This window comes from Venturia canescens, chromosome 9 (genome assembly GCF_019457755.1).
Source record: "Venturia canescens isolate UGA chromosome 9, ASM1945775v1, whole genome shotgun sequence".
Lineage (NCBI taxonomy): Eukaryota > Metazoa > Arthropoda > Insecta > Hymenoptera > Ichneumonidae > Venturia > Venturia canescens.
Window position 1 is genome coordinate 19,560,976 of NC_057429.1, and position 23,723 is coordinate 19,584,698.

Here is a 23,723-nt window from a genome sequence, read left to right on the forward strand (position 1 = left end):
CGAGTCAGGAACGTCTCGTCCAATCGCGGGTACGGTGCTTTGAGTTTTCTAACGATTCCGACTGCGCTGGTTGGCGCGCTTGTTTTTTAACCTCAAAAACCTTGTTCTTCGTACATTTTTATGTTTATTTATTCTTCGTACTTTTTTCTTCGTCTAAAAACAACAATTCTAAATTCACGCTTGATATTAAACTGCGGTTTACTTCCGTATAAGGAAATTCATTTTCGAGCCTTTTTCCATAGCTCCCATTCGAGTTTTGTGAATAAGAAAATGCAGTTTTTACAGACCGTTTTTTCACTGAGAGTCGAGAGCTCACGTCATATGAGGGAAAATTTGCGGAAATGGTAAAACTCATGTTGGATATGTGACTCGAGGCACTTTGCTCGAGGTTTTCCTGTACATACGAGAGTTCCGAGTACCTAGAGTGCCAATTGTCGGGCCAACATAATAATGGGACAATGCATTCTTGACAGATTAACACGTCCTACAATCACTGCTAGCTTTATATGTATACGATATTACAGTGCTGGACGCAATCAAAATGCCTTTCGTTCTTGTACACGACAATAAAACGTTCGTAAAATAGACCAAGATTATATTAGAATGCGAATTGTTACGTGCCAAGTTCGTAAATATCGATAAATAAATACTCGTGAATTGATTTTTTATCCTTTCAATTATTTTCTTTTATAACCACTCAGCGGGAAACAAGACATGTTAAAATTCATTACGGACAATTGAAAGGTGTATCACGTGACGTCCAAGAGGTAGTTGAACTTTTGAACGAATCTATTTTAGGGTCGATTGATACTAGTTGACGAAAAAGGCAGCTATAAGAGTCACTGAACGCTACGGTCTGTCAAAATTTGATGCTTCGATGTTTCCTGGATGCTCGCGGTTGAAGAATCAGGTGATTCGTAAGTTTTATTTTCATTTTGGCGTCGTTGTCGATGAACTCTTGAAACTTCCAATTCGATCGTCGCTCTTCACGAAAAAGCTCTTCACAGAATCAATTTTTTTCGGAAAATTTCATATTCCAAATCACCTACACCAAAGCTTTTCGTAACAAAACGTATTTTTCGAATTGCTTCTGCGCGATTTCAAGGAACGAGACAAAAATATATTGCAAGGACTTCTTCGTTCTGTCGTGTTGTGCAGGACGTGTATCACAGGAAATTCTGAGGTGGAAAAAATTGAGTTCTAAAAGTTCAAAGCGGTGCATAAAAGATGGGAAACTATAGGACTTCTTCAAAAAAGACGAGAATCATGCACGTATTTTATGGCACGTCAACCATATTAGACTGACTCTTGCGCTATATACTGATTTGTTATCGACATCACTGTGAAAAATTATGACAGCGTCGCACGAAGTAATTTATACCCGAGCACGAAAGTATCGTAAATTATTTGAAGCAATTTTTTGAACTTCATATATATGCAAAGACGTGACACAATATATTGAAAGTCCTGCAGGAAGAATTCTTTTTATTGAACTCGTTCGTTCTTTTTATTGTTTCTGAATTTTAAAACTCCATACGAGTTCCCCGTTTATGATAAAGTTTATAGAGTTCCAGAATAAAAATAAGGAAATAACCACTGGTCGAAGTCGAGGTCGGAGTAGTATAGAAAAGCCAACACAAGCAGCAAAGATGTCGCGTGGATCGCGGCTGAGAAACACTGTTCGCGTTTCTCCGAGGAGCCGTGAGAGGCGCTGGAAATTGGAAGCGCAGCACTGTCTTCCTTAGCCCATGGGTGTTTTAGTTTCGTGTTTGGCATCACGATATTCTCTCGTCTCTCTGTATGTCGTGACTTTATTCCCGTTTTGTAAAATACTATATATACGAAGAGGAAAAGGAAAAGAGTGAGAAAGAGAGGGATAAAGAAACGTAAGAAAACGTCATCGAGACGCTCCATGGCGAGTAAACGATTAAAAGTAAGTGATTATCGCGGGTTATTTGATAGTGAGTAAAGCCTGATAGAAAAAAGGAGTAGAAAACAACTGCGTAAGCCGGGCGGTCCGGCCAAGAGTTGTGGAACCTGTGATCAATGAACTCCGTGTGGCTCTGTGTGTGCTGTCTTCGTGTTTTGGGGCGTGCTGCCAGTGCTGGTGGGCAGAACGCCACTCTACCATTCAAGTGTATATTTTTTCTCTATTTTTTTTCATAACATAAAATATCTTCGAATCATTTAATTAGCGCGCAATCTTCAATTGAAATTTCACGATGATACACTCTTCACGAATTGAGACTCGCAAATTATCGCGTTCTCGAGTGTCTGTAAAGTTTTTTCTTATACCACTTTTTGTCTCGTATTCTTATGCCATTCTAGATAATAACGGAGCGCGTTTGGCCATATAGGTTTCGTAACTACGTATGTTCGTATATACATAGACATTTCCATAGATTTGTAAAAGCTATATTCATGTTTTAACTGTCTGTGAGACAGAGTGATTAGTATCTGTGCGACGACCCTGCCTCTTCTCTATCTCTCTCGTAAGTTTTTGCCTCTCATTTTTTATTTCCAGTTTTTTATTTTCTTTTCCCAGTAGTTCATCACATTTTCCAGTGAACTTTTTCTTCTCGTATTTTTTCCTGCTTGCAAAAAATCTGCTTCTCGTAAATTTTTTTCCCCGGTTAATTATTTTTACAACTCTCGCGATCCCTCTCCCTCCCGTATTCGGCTGTCATTACATCGCTGATCGAATGACAGATCTCTCGCGCTTTTCGCTTCCTCAAACAGGAGGCGTTGTTTTCGTGATTTTTTTTCTTTCGCACTTTCCTCCTTCCGTCACATTTACACTCCTTATTTACGCGAATATAATTCAAACTCAAAACAGCAGTTTTTATATTTCTGACACATATTTATGGGTATACGAGTCGACCAATTTTCACCTCACTTTGAATTCCGCGTACAGGCGACGACTTGCAATTCTCCTTAGATAATCATTGTGTGAAAATGAATGGATAATTCTTGGCTTCACAGACGAAGAGAGCGCATTTTAAGCACTCGTTTGTTTTTTGTCCCCTTTAAAATTAGACGTTTCTCAGATCAAAGTCGATCGACAATCGCTCGTCAGCTTGAAGCTCGGAAACCATTGAACTCTAAATCCACACGAAAAAAACTCTCTTCAAAAAATCCAGCAATTTCAGAGCAACCACTCTTCGAATTTCACTTCCGGCACAAAACTTTGCTTCTCACAATACTTTTAATCGAAATCCCACTTGAGTGGCTCAGAAAAAAAGACAATAAAAATACTCGTAGTCGCGTGAACTAGAAATGAATTGTCTCGTAAACTACACCATCGAATACCCAATTAAACTAATCCACTGATTGCTTCTCGCAACTAATTTTCATTCTCATTGCTTTGCACTGTTATTTGCTGGCTGTTATTAGCTTTCTCCAATTTTTAACAGCCACTGTCATCGACTGAGTTCTTGAAATAGACAGTTTGAAAAAAAAAAAAAAAATTCAGACACGAATGTCACGTTTAATAGAAGCTTTGAAAATCACAATTGAAAATGACTTTGGGAGTAAAAATTGTTACTTTTGCACATGCAAAACGATTTATTATCCCTGATAGACAAATTACGTTTTCATTCAGCTTCGAATAGCAATTTCAACAGAAATGATGAAAATTACATTAGTCAAGATATTCCGAAGTTTATTTATCCCCAAATGAATAATGTTTTATAAAACAAATTGAAGGAACCTCGGAAATAATTCACAAATAATTCTGAAGCAAGTGTCTCATCAACACTGTCGATTGTGACACTCGCTTTTGTATTTTTTTCGTTGACATTGTCATCGTCGATGAGAAATTCGATGGAAAAAATGGCCGATTTTTCGAGGTCGATTCGGTGGCTAATGAAAATAAATAAGCGCAAAATGAGTGTTATTTTTTAATTTCATTTTATGATTCTGATCAAATTCGATGTTTTTTCTTCGCAGATGTTCACCTGACAAGATTCCGAATCTCATTACCGAGCAGGACGAAGGAGCGACTCAAGATTCTCAACAAACGAGATTATTGGGCGAAAAAGCGAAGACGACAAATGAAAAAAAATGAATGATATCGACAATATAGGGATGACTGGAAGCTCCAAGATGCCTCACAGTCATTCGACTCCAGCCGGAGTGGACGGCGGCAGTAGAACGCCGCCGACAACCCCGCGTAAAGCTGGAAAAATGCTCGCCGTTCGCGTGCAGATGCTCGACGACACAATCACGATGTTTCAAGTGCAGGTGAGGAAAGCACGAAGAAACGAGGAGAGAGGAAAAGAAGAGAAAACAACATTTTTTCATTACTTTTTCGAGGAAAAAAGCTCCCACGCCGCAGGGAGGGTTGCCATCAAATTCTCCATCCCCCATCGCAGGGCACGTGACATAAAAAAGCATTAAAAACTCTGAGCTCTTCGCTTCAAAATTCCCACTATTATTGCTAATCGCACGACGATTTTATAGTTTTTATGGGAACAAAATTTAAGAGTTTTACCAAGATCGCATTTCCCCTCGGCCTTCCAACGTACGATTTTCGATTCGAGAGTCCCGAGAATTAAAACACTCTCGAGGACAGAAACGAAAATAAAGGAAGAAAATCACAGCTCGATTCTTCCGGGATAAAGCTCGCTGAGACAAAGTTGATATTAATGTAACAGCAGTGAAAATTAATCGATTCGATACGATGCACCCAAATGAACATTTTTTTTTGGTACGTCCATGTAGAGGTGTTGGTGCTCGTCCCTTGTATCTCGAGTAATTGCGCCGAGTATTCGAGCCTCGTGCTGCGTGGGCACTTTAACTTAACCGCTTAACTATTGGGGTCAAGAGGTATCGCTTGCAAGTCTACTTCACACAGTCTTCTTCAAATGGTACCTTTTTTCCGCCCATGGATCGACGAACTGAGACTCAATTATCTGTCCATCAACTTTCAATAGCCTCCAATTATTTTATTACAAAATCTTCACTCTTTTTCTCAGCGATTCTCGAATTAGTTGCGATTTGGCAGTTGCAATCATTCCACTTTCCAACTGTTTTTATGTGGAGTCTCGCCACGAGATTTGGAGTAAAGCGCCGCGAATGGGCCGAGACTCGGTAACCTTTTCCGGCATTTTCGATATTTGGCATCCGATGGATCATGAAACTTTGAATTTTTGGCTCTGGGCCATACGAAGTATGCTTGAGATCCCAATTGCGATTATTCTAATCGCCATTTTTTTCCAATCACTTTACCAGGGCTTCTGGAAAATGATGAAGGATCTTGAGACTCAATTATTTTTAGTAACGTTTTACAAGCCATAAATCGTTCCTCGCTGGAGCCTCCGCGTTTCTTTCAATTACGGAAACTAAAATCTCGAGTCTCGTTCATTTTCTTCCACGTTCTTCATTCTTCCAACACTCGCAATCGATTAGTTTCACAACATTCAAATTCATTTGGAATGTTTTGCATTGTTTCCCTGAATTTTTTTATTCTTGTGGAAAGCTCGTGGAAGGATTTCAAAAAATTAAACCCCAAATGGAAATTTTGACGAATTTTTGACAATTGTTCCGTTCCCGAGAGCTGAATATTCAAAGCGAATCATAATTTGCCTTCGATTTCGAAAATTCTGGAATAAATGAGAAAAAAACAAATAGTTTTGTTTCACCGATGAAGATTGATTACTGGATCTCGAAAAATGCAACTTTTCTGACCGAAAACTCGATTCGAACTTCAAATGAATGAGGAAGCTGCCAATGTCTTTCGGAAAATAGATTTTTTCCCAGGCGCACCCAAATGAACATGGAGAATAATAGAATAAACGTGATTAAGTAATAATTTTGACCTTGCGAGATTGATTCAACCCGCATTGAAATACTAAATTGGCATTTGACTGATTGGCATTTACCTTGGTCTATAGTGATCTGCGAGATGTATAGATTGTTCTCAGACGCTATATAGAATAATTCTTCCGCAAGGGTGAATTATTAGGGCACATAATGTGTAGGATATTCCCATGTATGCGATGAAGTGTTGTCAGTGCACGTAGACACGAGCTCGGTAAGCGCGCTTATCGATTTTATAGGATATATTTTTTTTTAGTCATGCTCGAGGCACTTTTTCCTTTTTTTTATACCCAACAAGTAAAGTATCTCGAGCAAAGTGCTGCGAAAATATATTTTCATGTCTTAGAATTCTACACGTTCCTCTTCGGTGTTGAGGAAAGAACGTGTCGAACGAAAAATATCGCCTTCATATTTTGATACGTAAATTTGTGTTTTATCTCTTTACAGGCCAAAGCTTTGGGAAGGGTCCTGTTCGATCAAGTTTGCAAACAGTTGCATCTCCTCGAAGCTGATTATTTTGGTCTGGAGTATCAAGAGCCCAATGGAACAAAAGTAAGAAAACTCGGCTTTCCTATCTTCGCCTCTGACGTTGCATCATCGAATGGAATATTGTCGAATTTCTGGAGTAATTTCATGCTCATCGTGCAGAAGTTTTATTGAGGATGGTCCTTAGCAGAGCACCCTCGTGGAGTTGTGCTCAGAATATTCTCCGATTTACAAAGTTCGAAAATCCACGATATGCAACAACTAAACTATGAAAAATGCTAGGAAAGTCAAAATTTTTGACACTGAATTCATGAAAATGTCGTAATCTCGATGAGTAAAATATTGATCGGTCACAAGTTCAAAGAAAATGTTTCTCGTCGAAATTTCTAACGTTATTTCAAGCAGCAGAATTTAAAAGATTGTTTTTTTTTGTTTATTTCAGTACTGGCTCGATTTGGAGAAGCCGGTATGTCGACAAGTGGGGCTCTCGCTGGTCGATCCGCTCCTCAGATTTTGCGTTAAATTTTATACCCCCGATCCGGCTCAGCTGGAGGAAGAATTTACGAGATACTTGTTTTGTTTGCAAATAAAACGTGATTTGTCGCACGGTTTGTTGCAATGCAATGACAACACTGCCGCATTGATGGCGAGTTACATCGTCCAGGGTTAGTAAACTCTGATTCAAACGCCAATAATTTATCCCTAGTCTTGCCAAATTTACGTCGGAGCTTGGCCAACGTATTTCTCAGGCGTTTTCCGTCACCTCAGCTACACGTTTTTGCCTCCCGTTTCATTCTGGTCATTTGCCAACGTGTTTTTTCACCATTTTTTATCTCTCAGTACGAGCGTATGGCAGTTGGACATTTATTAATGAGATTTCACTCAATCGATAAGTTTGTACTACGATTTTCTTTTCAAGTATCATCTCCAGCCTCGAAAGCCATGAAAAGGCTTTTTTCAAAGGTTTTCGAGTTCCTAATTACATTTTGAACCATACTCGTCGAAAAAAACTCGCTTTTATAGATTTTTTACCCAATTTTTCCTATTTTACAACTTTACTAAAGTTTTTCCTACACGCCATTAACGTAGATTATAATTTCAGCGGAATGCGGTGACTACGTGATAGAAGATTATCCCGATCACACCTATTTATCCACGTACAAGTTCGTGCCTCATCAAGATCAAGAATTGGAACGGCGTATTATGGAAAATCATAAGAAACACGCGTAAGTCATTACTTTCGAGTAAACTATTCATTGAACAAGAGAAATGGCTAGTGACACACCTTTGTGTGAGCTACTACATTCCTGAGAAACATATATTATTCCCTGCATTTATATATTGAAAAAAATTCTATTGAAAAATATTCCAAAAGTTTAGAAAAATGTCGTACTTCAGCCCTTGTATGGGGAAAAAATGTATACTAACATCAAAGCAATTTTTTTCAGTTCTCAATTACGTTTTCTCTAATTAAAATAATCCCTATGGGGATGTGCACGGTGCTATCAAGCTATTGCAGCGCACCTCGATTAAAACCATTGCGTTGTTCTTCAGCACTCGCAAAAAATTGAATAACTTTTCTTTCAAAATACTTTGAACGAGGAATATAAATGATATTAGCATAAAAAATGGAACATTTGATATTGATGGAGTGCTTGACACAATATTTTATTGAATATTCGATTCCTCTCGATATTCTGCCTTATCCGATTCTCGTTCGTACAAAATTTCACGACGTGAATAGTAAATGGTTTCTTTCTTCACCAGAGGCCAATCCCCGGCTGAAGCGGATCTCAACTTGCTGGAGACTGCTCGACGATGCGAACTGTACGGCATTAAAATGCACCCTGCGAAGGTGAATCCTCGTTTTTCAAATTTATTTTTCATCATTTTCAAAAAGTTGTTTGGTTTTCCTCGTGATCGTATATTCGTTTTCATAAAATATTTGTCAATATTTTTTGACATTATCAAAATTGAGTTGTAACCAGTGATTTTATTCGAAGGAGCAGATTCATTATTGAAATAACCTGAAAATTGATTTTATTTCCTTTTATCCAGGATCACGAAGCAGTACCATTGAATCTCGCAGTAGCACATATGGGAATCGTAGTTTTTCAAAACTATACCAAGATAAACACGTTTAGCTGGGCGAAAATTCGTAAAATCAGTTTCAAGAGGAAACGATTTTTAATAAAATTGCACCCCGAGGGTTACGTAAGTACTTGAAATCTGAATCTACGAAAAAGTTTCAATTACCGAAGTTTCTTCTATCATTCCACAATTTAAATTCGTTATTTCGAATGGCTCGCAGGGTTATTACAAGGATACGGTAGAATTTTTTTTCGAGGGACGCAACGAGTGCAAAAACTTTTGGAAAAAGTGCGTCGAGAATCATGGTTTCTTCCGTTGTTCCGTCGTAAAGAGAGTTATTAGACAAAAGACACGAGTTTTGAGTCGAGGTTCGTCGTTCAGGTGAGAAAAAACGAATAATTTCAATTTTACTTTTCGTATTCTTCTGTCTTTATTAAAAAAAAAAAAAATCACCCAAAAAAAGTCGGTCTGAAAAATGTCCTCGCTTCCAATGGGAACCAGCTCATTCGGAGGCTTCTATAAAAGCAATCGAAATAATTCGTTTTGTGTATTTCGATCAACAGGTATAGCGGAAAAACGCAAAAACAAATCGTCGAGTTCGTTCGCGATAACTACGTCAAGAGACAAACGTTTCAGAGGTGAGTAGCTGAGAATGCTCGGTTTTGATAAAGAAACGAATGGAAAATGAGACGAAAAAAAGTGTGGCAAAGACAAAAGATGCAAAGAAATTCCTCCATATCAGAGTAATCATTGGTAGATAGTGCATGCGTACAATATTGCGTACAAATAATCCTCCCCTCTGACCCCTGATGTTGGTTTGATCAATTCGATATTATGATTATATTAATGTGTGCACCAATTTTGTGGACAATAATGGGAGTTGGGCACGGTCTCGCTGAAAGCCGGGACACGAGCCTTCGATATTCTATATTCGAAAGATAAACCCTCCTTCAAATCTTGTGACTATTAATATTCTACTTATTTAACACGTATTCGCACTTTGAATACCCCTTTTCATTCATCCAATCCACCCCGTTATTTGCAAAACCTTGAAGGGAATTGGCACCGTTCGAATGAAAAATGAGCTGAGAACGATGGTCGAGTTATTTTTGAAAAACCGCTTTTTCCAAGGCTCTGGAAATGCTCAAATTTTTTTCTAAACCACTAGAGTACTGTAATAAAAAAAAATCTTCAATTTTTCTTGAAAGATCGTTGGCACAGCGGCACCGCGGATTGAGTTAGAAAAAATCTAGAAATTTCTTCTCAAGAAAAGCCCAAAAAAGTTTCGCCAAACTTCGAGTAAAACGATAATCATGATTCCTCGATAACTTTACAACGATTCATTCGCGATATTGAAAAATGATTTTGCCTTCATTCGAACACTGCCCGCCCCGATTCCTTTGCTAAATCTTGGCTACACGTAAATCTCTCGACGACCCGGTTTCATCCGTTGTAAAATAGTGTCGAAGTCTCTACATTCATTTTCTATTATTTTCTCTCTCGTTTTTGTCTTATTATCTCTTCCTTCGATTTTATATTTACGTTTGTTAGTGTTGCCTGCTCGGACAGGGGTGGCGGGGAGTCAGGCTCACCATCAGGCACGAAAAAACCCGAATGATCGATGTACCCTTTCTTGAATAATTCGTCGATGGGAAACCGCAAGAACAAATAACAAAATCAATATTAGTACCAAAAAAGGAAAATTTATAACGTTCGATGCCCATCACGCCCCAAACCACACACACGAACACATCCGCAAACGTCACGAATCCCCAGTGTCAAATATCTAGCAACAGAATAATCGTCGATAGCAAGTAGAAACGATAGAAAATCACCTGTCGACACCCCTTAATATATTTATATATTTATATATCTTAATAACATAGATTTGTAAATACATTTAGAGGATATTTTATCGGCGCACACACCCACACACATTCTCAATCACGTAACATTATTTATATCAATTGAAATTTAATCTTTGACAATATGCGTCAGTGAACATGGGACTTGCTAATGATAAAATTCGTGTAATTACAGGATAAATCAATTAATCGTTATACTTATCTTCGAAGAATCTTTAAGGTACTTGCTTTCCTTTATTTCCGCGACAGCTCGCTAAAGATTGAACATTTTTTCCCAAATGACGATGAAACATCGATGAAAATGAGCATTCGGTCACCCAAATGTACACAAACACGATGATTTTCTCTGCTCGTTGCATATCGAAAGAAATGCAATAGATGAACGCAAGAAAATCAAAATTTTTCCATTTATCGAGTGTGCTTCGAAGTACAGGGGGCAACGATTAACTGTCAAGTGATAATTGACACAGTTTCCGACTTTAAATAATAGTTAAAAAAATGAATTTACAGCTTGAACGTTCCACGAAGAATTTCAAAGTGTACCGAGATTGAGGCAGACTCGTGAATATTTCCTTGAAGTTTTAACCGGTTATGGATGACGAAGGATAAATCCCTCGACACTTACGCAAACGGAGCGTTTTTTTCTGTACAGATAATAATCGTTGATTGCACAATTATTGGGCTCGAACACGAGAGCGGTACGGTCAAGTCCTTCTCTTCTTTTCTGTCTCTCCCCTTTATCTTTGTCTGAAACACACGCACACATGGACACACACAAATGACTGACACCGTCCCTGTTTCTCTATTCACCCTTGTGTCGCCTTGAGCATGCAAACTTCAAGGATTATATATTTGCGAGGTGAAAAAAGGAAGCTCAGCTCGGTGGCAAAAGAAGGAGGCGTCGATATTTTCTCTCCTTCGAAAAGGCACGAGACAGCAACAGTAAAAATAAGGGGGGAAACAATATTGAGAGAAAAAAAACAGTAAAATGCGGAGCTCGTTGTCACGGAGCATTCGAGACGAATAATGAGCTTCGGGACACTCGATAAAATAGGAAAACACGAGAGAAAGCAGCCCCCCCCCACTCACCCCCCCCCCCCCCTCCCCAGAATCAAGATAATTTATCTCCACACACAAAAGCCCCTTTTCTCGTACTTAATAAAACGAAAATAACTAGCACTTGCCGATAACGATGTACGCAACATGCATTTATGTGCTTAGAGATCATAGCTTGAAATTTTAATCTTAATAAACGAGAAGAAAATATAAATACGAAAGAATAATCGATTCAATAGTCAAAGTCAGACCGTTCCCTCGAGACGACTCGATGAATAGTGCTCTGAAATATTGAGAAACAAGCTTTTTTTACGTTCAAGAAAATAAGGAATAATCTCGAAAAATAAGAGAAGAAAAAACGAATAGAGCGCAAATGAAAAAGCCTGTCGATCTGGCGGCATAGGTCTGATGCTGAACTTGACTCTCTCTTGCTCGCAGGTCCAATTCGTTCCGGCAGACTAGCGGTGGTAGGGCATTGCAGGGCTCGGAGGGGGGAGGCTATCGTGGCGCCACCCCAAGCAGCTCCCTTATGGGCAGCTCCAGCATCTCTGCCCACCCCCTCCTGCCCCTCGGCGACCCTGGTATGTACCACGAGCGAAAACCAACCCACCACCACGAGAAACCACTACGGAAAATCACGGAAAACACTCGTTTCTTTTCGTTTCTCTCAATTCCATATTGTCCAATACTAAAAAAAAGAAAGCGATACTACAAATTTGCTGTTTCATACAGATTTTTTATCTTATTTTATTATTTAATTTTTTTATTTCTGTATCATCGTTACTTTTACGTTCGAGCGTTACTTTTCGTTTCTTTGTAAATAAGAATGTCCTATCGTAGAGTAGATTTAGTACTTATACTGATGTTTTAATACAAACATTCACATTAAGGTATTTGTGAAATGTTCATACGGTTTTGGATATGCAGGCAATTGTTGGCGGGGCTCGAAACTTCGGCGAACGAGCTTTATCATGGGAATCAATATTTTCTGGCTATTCGCACGCTCCGAATGGAAGCAACGCGTCGTAGCCACGATCCTATTTTTCCATGCTGACGCTCCTAGAAGCATGAGATCGTTTTAGCGAATGATATTATTATTGAAATACTCGATAAAATCGTGCTTGAATTTTCACTGAAATTGAGACTCGGTAAAGTTGGTAATAGTGAAAGTTGGAATTCAAAATTTGGAGAAAAAACTTTTTTCCCCACGAACCGGAGTGCGGTGGAAAAATATTGATTGTGGAATCCTGCGACTTTTTTTTGGGGATTATTGTTTACTGAGGTTCAAAGCTCGTGCGATATTTCGAGTGCTCGAGGAATCATTTTGGAGTTAGCAGCGTTGAAAAAGATGCTAACTTCAAAGTGGCTTCATTAATTGTCTCCTCTCGTATTTCGTATGGAAAAATACATGCAGTACAAACGTAGGATGCTTCGAGTATGATTTTCCCGGGCTGCATAATCGAAAGAAAAAGTGCGTGCTTCATAACGCTGTCGCAATAAAGCAGAATTGAAGAAAATTTGACGACATTTGAACCAATTTAATCTGCTGAGAGTTCAATCAATTGGGAGAATGAGCACCGATTGAACATTCGTCGTTACTACACAACACACACTGAAGAAAATCAGCTTATTGTGATGCTCGATCCATTGGGGAGGTCCGCTCAAAAGGCGAACACAAAAGATTTTATTACGCAATTTTCCATTCGACACTTTCTGCCCCCTGAAAATATTTCGTGAATGATTTTGGACCAAACGAGTTTAGATGCTGTTCGAGGAAGTCTGAAATTGAGTATACTAATTTCAATTTTATTACGCTCGTCAAAGAATTTTCTCTCAATGCTTCAAAAATTTTTCACTTTTTTATCTCGATTTTTCAATACAATAGTCGCGCTGTTCAAAGTATTCGCGGATAAATAACAAATAAACGCACTTCCTTCAACCAGACTTTCGTAAAATTGCCGAGCAAATGTGGACGAAACAGCTTAAATCACAACGAGCGTTGACTGAGCCTCCTCAATGTTGAAAACTGCTTGCTATAGCTCGACCCTTTATCCATCCACTCCCTCGGCCTCTCTATCGAAAAAAAAAAACGAAATTTCATACAATTTAGGGAGAAACGGTTATTGTGTGAAGTCTGGCATTTCATGATCCCTGATCGTTATAATTTTTTCCACAATTCGATCATCATTTGCAAGCAATATAAAGAAATTCAGTAAAACTGGAGAATTCACAAGATTTTTTTCGCATCGTGTCGAATTTGTGAAAACAATGTAAAAAAAAAGCTGGGAAAATTCGTTCAAAGAAATGTTTATCCTCAGAATATTTGGAGTGAAAGTTACTCTCGTGCTGGAACGATTGAAATTAGAGATTCGAAGAGGAGACAAAAAATGTTTCGAAACAGCACAAAACCGTACTGCCCAGAATTTAATAAAAATGTTAATAAAACTGGGAGAAGTAATAATTGAGCGAAGAACGTGTAATAAAATGTAAAAAAATGTTTGCAGCACTGGGAACGCCGGCTCTGTCTCTATCATGCGGTTCGATGACACTGGATTCTCCGACGACTGTGACGAGTGTCTCGATGGGAGGGATGAGTCATCACCGTCGCGAAGACACAGCTATGTCCTCTCGGACGCTAACATCTATAGACGTACATTCACCGGCTACGCCCAACCAGGTGCATCCGGGTCATCGACAAATGCATCTGCAACAATTTGCTATGAGCCAGCATCAGCAGCATCGGATATCGTCAGCAGGTCGTATCAGCCCCTCTAACAGCAGTCCACCTGAATTTCCACCACCTCGACCAATACCCCGGCACCCGTGGCAGCGTTCGGCGAGTTGTCGTGAACTGTACGCATCGAGTTTCGAGGATTCGGGGAAAGCTCGTACCCGCGAAGTCAATGAGAAGTCGTCGACGATCGAGGAGAGCGGCGGGGGGGCGGGTGCGCAGCCGTTCGAATTGCCTTCGCAGGGCGAGCTGGACAATCCGATAACTCGTTACGACATAAGCAACCGTTCGTACAGCGCTGCGAGTTCGAAATTGCCCTCGTTGGACCACGATTCAGTACCGGATCGCGTTTACAGTAGTTCCTATCCGGGGACGTCCTCGTTGTCGACCGAATCGGGCCACGAGGAATCGGGGCAGGCCGGTGACTTGTCGCACGACGATTTGTCCCACGATTCTTACGAGCTGTTGGAGCGGGAGCACGAGTTTGAGTACCCGGAGTCGTACTCGTCGCCTCGGGACGACGAGAACGAGCCGATATCGGACAACAGCGACGACGAAGGAATCGAGCACGAGATGTTCCAGATGGACTCGGAGACCGATTCCTTCGTCAAGCACCGATCGGTCAAATCCTCCGACAAGCAGCTCTTCAAATCCGTGCTCGCCGACCTGAAAAATACGACGAGCAGAGCCAAGCCCATCGATCGGTACTCGCTCGGCCTCTCTACCGCTCCGGGCCCCGTTAAAAATAACGATAATCATTTCATCGTTACCGAGTCCAGAATACAGCGCACGGGTACACAGATCGAACGTAAATTTGAGACGAGACACTCCAATTCGTTGGAGCAGACTAGCAGTAACAAGCCTCCCCTTCCCCATCAGGATTCAGGTAGTAGGAAAGACCCGGTTGTACTCCAGCAAAAGTTGACGGTGCTTAACGAGCTCAAGAATTTGAAGCCCAAGCACCGGATGATATCGCACGTTGATTCCGAAGTTTTGCGGGACGAAGGAATCATGCGTCCCAAGTCCCGCATCGACGATGACCTCAGTCCGGTCGATCCGAATAGAACGATTTTCGAGGCTCCGACCCCTCGCGGCAGAACCGTGAGGGCTCGAAGCATCGCGAGTCTCGAGGACAACGTTTGTCCGTCGCCGCGTTTCTACGTCGAGACCGGAAGCCTCGGGCGATCGCAGGCTCACTCGGGCGACAAGCGCCGGCGGGAGGACGACTTCAAGGTCGAGAAGTTGTTGAAACCTTCGGAAAAGGAGCGTAAAATAAACGAGCGGGAGGAACGCAAGAGAATGGAGAGAGAAAATTCGCGGGAAGCTCGGAGAATGGAAAAAGCGGATTCGCGGGAGAAAAGGTCGTCGATCGGTCGCGTCGACTCCCGGGAACGTCGGAGCATGGAACGCCTCGACTTTTGTGACTCCCACGGCGTGCTTCGGCGGAGCGTCGAACGTCTCGACTCCCGGGAGAGGAACAGCGCCCGTCGCTACGAGCCTCGGGTGAAAAGCGTCGAGAGCCTCGACCGCAGCCCGAAAGAAAAACACGGCGGACGCTATCACGAGGTTCGTGAACGTCGGGAACGAAGCATCGAGAGATTGGACTCTCGCGAGTCCCGCAAGAGTCCCGGGCGTCCTCATTTCGACTACGAGCAGCGTCACACTCTCGAGCGTTTCGATTCCGGCAGCAAGAGCCCTCGTGATCGTCCGAGTCCGCGGGGCAAAAGCGTCGACAAGCTCGTCGAGACTCGCGAGTCCAGGCCGACCTTCGACTTCGATCCGCGCACGATCGAGCGCCTGAGCTCCCTCGAGCGGCACGATTCTTTCGAGAAGAGCCTCGAGCAACAGCAGCGCCACCGGGTCGAGAGACGTTCTTCCAACGACCGGCGCAGTCTGAGCAAGCTGGACTCGCGCGAGCGGAAAAGTCTCGAGCGCTTGGACACGTCGCGCGAAGGTCGAAGCCTGGAATCGCTGGGACGCGACGAGCTCGATCCGAGGAGAGCCGAGGAGGCTTCGGATCAACGGGAATTGAGAAAGGCGAGCAGGGGCCGCGTCGAGAGAGCGAGCACCGAGGAGAAGCCTCGAGAACGCGACGACTGGAGGAGCCTCGAGCGAGCGAGGAAGGACGACGAGAGGCGCGAACGCGAGAGACAGTCGAAGCTGTCGATGGACTCGAGAACCGAGACGATCATCGGGGTTCCCAACGAGCGGGAATCCGTCCGCGGCAAATCAGTTTTCAGCGAGTACGAGCCCAAAATAATCGGCGGCATCGTCGTTGGCTTCGACGACTCCGTGCTCTCGGGGCACGTTCCCGTGGAGCGGACGAAGAGCGACCCGAATCCCGGGAGGCCTCGGATCGGCTCGAACAGCAAGCGCCACATGCTCATGCACCAGAAATCGATCGACCTGACTCCCGCCGATTCCGGCGACGAAGACCCCTTCTCCGATGGCCCGACGGCCCGGAGTCGAGCCAATCCCGAGATTCCTTACACCCTTCACAAACGTCACGTCATGAACGGTACCGCCTCCGATGAAAAATCCGAGTCGGACAGTGGCAAACCGAGCAGGACCGGGCGCGGCAAAGACTTGCCGAAGTTACCCCTTAAAGTACTCACCGACGCGTCCTGTCTCGACCTCACGAAATTGACGCCAACGAGCAGCGTCAAGCCCACGGTGGAATGCCCCAAGAGCATTCTCGTCAGTCCCGACAAGAACAAAAAAGTCAGTCCCTCGAGCGAAAAGCCGAGAGCTTCGACGACGAGCAGCCCGAGCGTGATTCTGTCACCGACCGACTCGAAAAGCTTCGTTTCCCTGTTCTCCCCGAAGGACGGAAGCCCCGCGAAGGCTTCCGGCTCCCCGAAGAACCGTTCGCCCCTGAAGACGACTTCGCTCGATCGTTTCGCAACCGGTAAATCCGTCGGCGCCGATAAAATGTGTACAAAATCGACGAGCCTCGAGAAAAAGTCTTCCAAGTTGTCGCCGACGGAGGCAAACGTCGCGATAATATCGTCCATCGAAAAGAAATCGTCGCCTAAGCTTTTGTCCCCGACCGATCCGAGCGTCACGTTCGTTTCTCTGGTCGAAAAATCGAGATCCCCGGATTCGAGTTCGAGGGGCTCAGGCTCCGAGAGGTCACCGGGGAAGGTGAAAATTCCTACGAATTTGGCCGAAGTCGTTGGCATGGAGATAAAGAAGGAGATCGAGCGCCGTGAAAACGAGAGACTCAAAGTCCCCGACGACGGTCTCGAGAAGCAAGACAGCATTGAGAAAATTCCACTCCCCGAGATCCCCATTAAACCGGGTACGAAAGAAAAGCCACCGTTGCCGATCAGAGTAAGTTCAATGGAGAAAAGATCGAGCACGGAGAAGCCCGCCCTGCCTGTCAAACCGGCGGTGCCGTCGAAAGAAAATTTGGCGATTAAACTAGCCGACCAAGCAGCGAGGGAGGCCGAAAGAGTGTGCAGCGAATCGAATAAATCGGTCGAGCCCGTTGCCGAGGCCGCGTTCACCCCCCCCGACAAACAAAAGGCCTTCGACAAGCCGAGTATCCCGGAAAAAACGAAGCGCATACTGGACCGAATAGAGTCGAGATTTTCCGAGATAAATAAAAATTCACCGACGAAGATATCGCGTCCGCGGATAATCGACACCGGATACGACGACTTCGTTGACCCCGTCGCCGATTTGCCGCTGGACGAGGTCCCGGTCAAGCCGGCCCTGGAGCTCGACAGTCTCAAGGTTCCGGACTTCAATCCCTACATGCTGAGGCCGCACGCCGAGCCGCTGAGGTCCAAGTCGCTTTCCCTCGCCGAAGAAAAGGCCCCGATCGACACCCTGCTCTCACCGGAAGTCGAGAACAAAGTATTCGTCCAGGACGTTTCCCCGAAGCGCAGTAAAAGGCCCAAGTTCGACACGAAAAAGGACTTCAAGAAGCAGTCCAAGTCCCTGGAGGGCGACAAGCCTCCGCTGAAGAAGAGCGGCTCGAAAGAGTCGCGGATATCACCGGCGAGTTCGAAGATCGACAAATCCAAGTTGAAATTGGGCGAGATGCCGCAGGAAATAATAATAATCGACTCGACTGACGTCGCGCCGGAAGTGAGTATAATCCAGAAAGGGAGATCGAAGTCGGTGACGAGATTGCCGGACCGATCGTTCTCGGCTTCGAGGGAAGAGAAGGGGGGAGATTCGAAAAAGCCGCGAGCGAAGTCGGCGTCGGTCGACGAGGATTTGATAAAAGGTGGGGCGATATTAAAGTGCGAAAAGCAGCGGCCACGCTCGCTCGGAATATCGAAGAGTCTCGGGAGCACGGAGAAAGATTCGGGGGAAAAAGTATCGCCGAAGAAGACGAAAGGCAAGGGAGAAGCGTCGAAGAGCGCGACGCCGAAAGCCTCGCCCTCGAGAGTCATCAAAGTCGCTTCGCCGGAGGGGCGTCCGGAGGTGTGCGCGTTCGAGTCCACGCTCGTCAAGAGGCCGAGTTTCTCACGAGAATCACCGATTCCGGTGATACCGGAGATGGAACAAGCCGCGGAGCTCCCGGCGTTGGAAAAGCCAGCGACGAAATCGCCGCTCAGTTCACGAAAAATCGATCGTAATCCGGTCTTGTTTTCGGGCGCTCGTCTCGGCTTGTCCGAGGGCAGCGCCATCGGCTTGCTGCAGCGGCAGGGCGCCGCGCTCTCGCCCACTGCCCAGAGGAGAGCAAAGTCTCTCGATGCCCCGGTGATTTCGCTCCACAAGCTGCCACCTGCCGACGCCTTCTCCAGCAAAGACGACACCGTTGATACTCTCGAGGAGTCCGAAGATCGAGAGAACCAGGAAATCGAACCGCAGCAAGTGAAACAGCAGCAGCAGCAGCAGCAGCAGCAGCAACAACAATCCGTGCAGATGGAAGCGTCGCCTAATCACCGATCCGAGAGCACCGATCACACGACGGTGCCTGAGATATTCACCGATTCTTTGTCAATGACGGAAACCTCGGCGCAATATCTCGAGTCGCCGCTGACCGAGTGCCAGGAAATCACGACTTGTCCCGACCTCATACCGTACGAGCACGACGCCCAAGCGCAGCAGCAGTCGGCGCACCGGCCGAATAACCGAGAAGTCGAATCGTCCGGGCCGAAGATCGAGGGGGCGACGAGGTTCATCGACCAAAGTTCGGTCGAGTCCGGGGCGGAGACGGACCTGATGCAGGACACGAGCGCGGACATAAGGACGTCCACGGGGGGCAGCGACTTTTCATCGAAGAGTCCGATTTCCGGGCGGTCCAAGAGAGTCGGTAGCGGCGAGTCCCGGGATTCGGAGAGATCGAGAGCCGTAGAAATATCGAGTGACAGTTCGGACGGGGAGAGGCGGGATTCGAACAAGAAGATCGTAACGCCCCCGGTTCTGCCGCCGATCGACGACGACATTCGAGACTCGATCGAGCGGGAGGAGCTCCCCAACGTGACCGTGAGCTCCGTCGAGAGAGTCGATTATTCCGGGGAGGTTGTTTACCTCGAGGCGGACGACGTCCCCGACATGGTAAAGTCGCCGATCCAAATATCGATCGAGGAGTGCTCGGACGCGGAAGCGCCTGCGAGCGACGAGATCCACGACGACATGCTCGATCAGGTGATATACCAAGCCAGAGAAACGGAAAAGCCTCGGCTCGACTCGGGCGACACTTCCGAGGACACGCTCGACGCCCTCGACGGCCAGGCTCACATGCAAACCGTCGACAGCGACTTGTCGTCGCCGGATTACGGGGTCGACAAAATGGACGAGAAAACCCTCGTCGAAGTTGAACTGACGCCGGAGTATCTCGAAATGAGAAAAGACGACGAGCAGGAAGCGACGGAGGAACTGCCGGAAGACGAGCCCCAGAAGCAGCAGCGCAAGGACGAGGACGACTCGGCGAATAAACTCGACATCGAGAAAAAATATCGGCTGAGCACCGAGCGCTCGAGAAGCGAAGAAACCAACACGTGGACCCCCGATCGGGAGGACCCGGACTCGAGCTCCTGCTCGATAGCTCGCCCCCTCGGAATCGGACAGATCCAGCCGATATTCGATCGCCGAGAAATCGCGATGATCAAGGAGTCTCGGAGAGAAACGTTCGGGGAGGACGAGGGCAACGGTAACCCCGCGGTAAAGCCCCCGGAACTGAGCTCCACTTGGAAGCCTTTCCCACTGGAGAGCTCGGGAAGTTCGAGCCTGGACGACGGTTGGCTGCCGCAGGACGATCCGAATCAGCATCAGTCCCAGTCCGAGGACAGCAACGGCCCGAACGAGGACAGTTTTCAAGAAGATTTGGATTTCCCAACGGGCTTAGTTTTTCCTATAAATCCTGATATGATAGCGAACTACGGAGCTTTCGCACTGTCCCGGACCCTGTCTCGGATTTCGGAGCGCTCCACGACCTCGGAGCAGGACAAGAGCGATTTGGAGGACTCGTTCAAGCCGAGCTCGCGCTCGCCGAGCCTCGACGACGAGTCGCTCATCTCCAGCGATCACCAGCCCTCGCTGTCCTCGGATCCGCCTTCGGGGACAGCCCTCCCCTCGGTTTCCGACGACCGCAGAACGTCCTCGGAGCTCCCGGACATTCCGATCGACGTGCCCGGTCAGCAGGACGACGATACGAAATCCCCGAGATCGAGAAAGTCGAAATTGCAGCTTCAAGCCTCGGAGGATTGGCCTTCGCCTCCGAGCTCCCCAATTTTTGACAACCAGGTCGTCAGCCACGTTGAAACTTATTACATGGAGATAAAACCCGAAGAAGCTGTTCGGGTGACCGTCACCGACAGCACGCCCGACAACACGCCAGGACGGGCCGCCGAGGACAGCGATTCGAGCGACGAGAATCGCACCCTGCACGACGATTTACATTCGACTTTGATGGAGGACGGGCAGAGCTCAGCCTCGGCGACGACGATCGACGGCACGGTTAAAATAGCGGTTAAACCCAAGTCGAATTCTTACATCACCGGCTCTTCCCACAGCGAGGACACTTCCATGGGTCTCTCGATGTCGGAATGGTCGAGCTCGAACAACACGGTACGACAATTTTGTCAGTACTCGGGGACGAAATCCGACGACAATTCTCTCGCTGAGTTGGGAGCCTCGATTTCCGATTGGTCCGGGAGCACGACGGTTATTCCGCAGCAGTATTACTCGGCGGTGGCGACGGAAAAGAGTCAAAGCGACACGACGACCTCGGACAAAAGCATAACGAGCATGAGGCCCAATTCCAAGTGTCAACTAATCGAGAGTCCTCCGTTGACGCGAGCCGGTGGAGACGAGCGGGACGAAGTTATGATGGAAACGATGAAGAGTCGATTGTACGACGACGACGACGACGATGACGACGACGACGACGAGGACGAAGACGACGACGAGGAGGACGAGCGGGACCTGGAGTCGTCGCGGTACTCTCGGCGGCACGTCGAAGCCATGAACGATCGTCAGGTGCCCGACGAGTTCGACGAGGCGAGAAAATTCGTCGAGAGTCAGTTCGACGCCCACCACCGTCGCCGCTTCGAAGACTCCTCCGATCCAAATTTCACGGATATTTCACCGCCTCGAATAACCTTTCAAAACGAGTACGACGAGACCATCGACGAGGAGGACATCGACGACTACGCCGGTCCGTTGCCCAGCATCCCCGGGCCCATTCCGGAGGAGGACGAAGACGACCAGCTGTACGACAACGTTCCAGCAATGAGATACACGAGCATGGAGCAGGTCCGGATGAAGGTCAGTCCGGGCGACAGTTCCGAGGACATGCACGAGAGATACGCGGACATCGCGGCCCGGGGTCGCGAAGAGGAATGGTCGTTCGAGGAGCAGCAGAGATTGACGAGCGAGCGAGAAGCCGGAGCCTCGAGGTCGCCCAAGCCGGACCGCGGTTACGGGGAGCCCGTCCACGAGGAGCGTTACGTGACGAGATCGACCGAGAGGCCGGTGGTCGTGACCCGGGGGAAAACCACGCCTTACTACTCGACCACGAGCCTCAGCGGCGAGTCCACGACTTCCAGTCCCCCGATGCAAGTTCGAGCGCAAATAAGAACTAAAACGTTGCCTTACTCCTCGTGCAGAAGTCCGCAGAGCGAGGGCGACACTTCCTCCTCCATGGACAGTCCCGGCCACACTCCGGACCGCGGCCAACGAGCTTATCGACGAAAGAGGCAACAGAACGCGAAAAGACGACACCGCGTCGCCGTCGATCTCGAAGTCCGCTACGGCCACGTCGTCTCCAGCACAGATTCGAGCTTCGACGTCACGAGCTTGCCGCCCCCGCTGCTCGCCGAACCGAGCATCGACATCGCCGACGAAGACGAGCTCCGCTCTCGCCAAGACACTGAGAAGCGCTAAAAACCGGTCTCGGCGTCACTCAGTTGCCAACACGAAATGTCAATTGATCCATCGAACGTTCATTCATTTTTTTTTTACTTTCTCTACTATTCTTCACCCAATTTTTTTCATCCTTCTTCGCATTAATCGTTCTCGTATTCATTGCAGTTCTCACCGACGATTATTATCCCGCGAGATTCGGATCGTCCGTACTGCGATCTCGTTCCAATTAAAGCGCCAGGTGGAATTGGTCTGCTCAAAGCGGCGTTCCGAGACTGAAGCACAAAGAATTATTGAGATTTACGAAACCCAGAGACACGCGCGCACACAACGACGAAGGTCAATAGAGCAAAGCAATCGTCGAACGAGCGAGCTTAACGTATTTATGAACAGAAGCCTCCTGTTCTAAGGAAACTTTGAATAATCCACTAATCGCAGTGATTTATCCGCGATTTAAATGGATTCGTATAAATACATATATCTATATATACATCGTTTAAAAATGCGTTGATGAAAGGAATTGATTTGCAATTCGTCAATATCCGGTGAACTCGCGTTTGTATGTCCTCGACAAAACGGAAGTTTGCCTCAATTAATATTCACGATGAAAGTACAGTATCGTCATCTAGTCAAAAACGTTTTGTATCGTTTTTCTTTTTATCGATTTTTTGATAACGCCGCCAAAAAAACTCGGAGCTTTGGCTCTCCAGTTTCCTGACACATTTTCTTTGCAGTCGACGCGATCAAGACTCGAAATTTTAATCCGATTAAAAGCTGCGACGTCACTTAATTAAAGATTACGCCAAAAACGCCTGAAGGATGAAATTTCAAATGTAATTGCCAAATTCCATGAACGTGCAAAGGTTCGCAAGCCTCGTCGCGCGAACCATTTATTTACAATTCGATCATCCAGCTCTCGTCGACCGTTCGAATCGTTGAGCAATACCGAGTTATTTCAAGAATCCGGCTAATACTTTGACCGTCATTCGAAATTAATGATCGAACAAAAATAGTGACAGAGGGAAGCGAAGAGGCAGGGAAAACGGGAATAAACGTAACTGCAATAATTGCAAGAGCGAATGAACAAAATTCGGAAATACTCGATGACCTTATGATCAAAATGATCCACGGTAAATGGAAAAAATCACGAGTACTTATGACAGTAATAATATTTATAATAATTAAATGATAAATTTAAGGAGTAACGATTAGTTTAAACGTCGAATGTTTGTTACGCGCTCATGGAGTCTGACACATAAACAATAATATTCCTTTTACATTAAAAACATTCGTACATATATTAATATATAAAATGAAGTATACACATAAATATATGAATATATGTGCGT

The 23,723-nt window shown here is 45.6% G+C and overlaps 1 protein-coding gene across 1 annotated transcript in view; it reads left to right on the forward strand.

Moving 5' to 3' along the window:
• The first annotated feature begins 1,738 nt into the window (after positions 1–1,738).
• LOC122415558 (uncharacterized) overlaps positions 1,739–23,723 on the forward strand; it is a 32,230-nt gene continuing 10,245 nt past the window's right edge. The window contains exons 1-11 of the mRNA XM_043427761.1: positions 1,739–1,933; positions 3,949–4,242; positions 6,268–6,372; positions 6,749–6,971; positions 7,409–7,532; positions 8,074–8,161; positions 8,365–8,520; positions 8,618–8,778; positions 8,961–9,035; positions 11,757–11,899; positions 13,823–22,401. Of these exons, the coding sequence (XP_043283696.1) occupies positions 4,063–4,242; positions 6,268–6,372; positions 6,749–6,971; positions 7,409–7,532; positions 8,074–8,161; positions 8,365–8,520; positions 8,618–8,778; positions 8,961–9,035; positions 11,757–11,899; positions 13,823–22,395 (9,828 nt within the window). The 5' untranslated portion in view covers positions 1,739–1,933; positions 3,949–4,062 and the 3' untranslated portion in view covers positions 22,396–22,401. The remainder of the gene's footprint in view (positions 1,934–3,948; positions 4,243–6,267; positions 6,373–6,748; positions 6,972–7,408; positions 7,533–8,073; positions 8,162–8,364; positions 8,521–8,617; positions 8,779–8,960; positions 9,036–11,756; positions 11,900–13,822; positions 22,402–23,723) is intronic.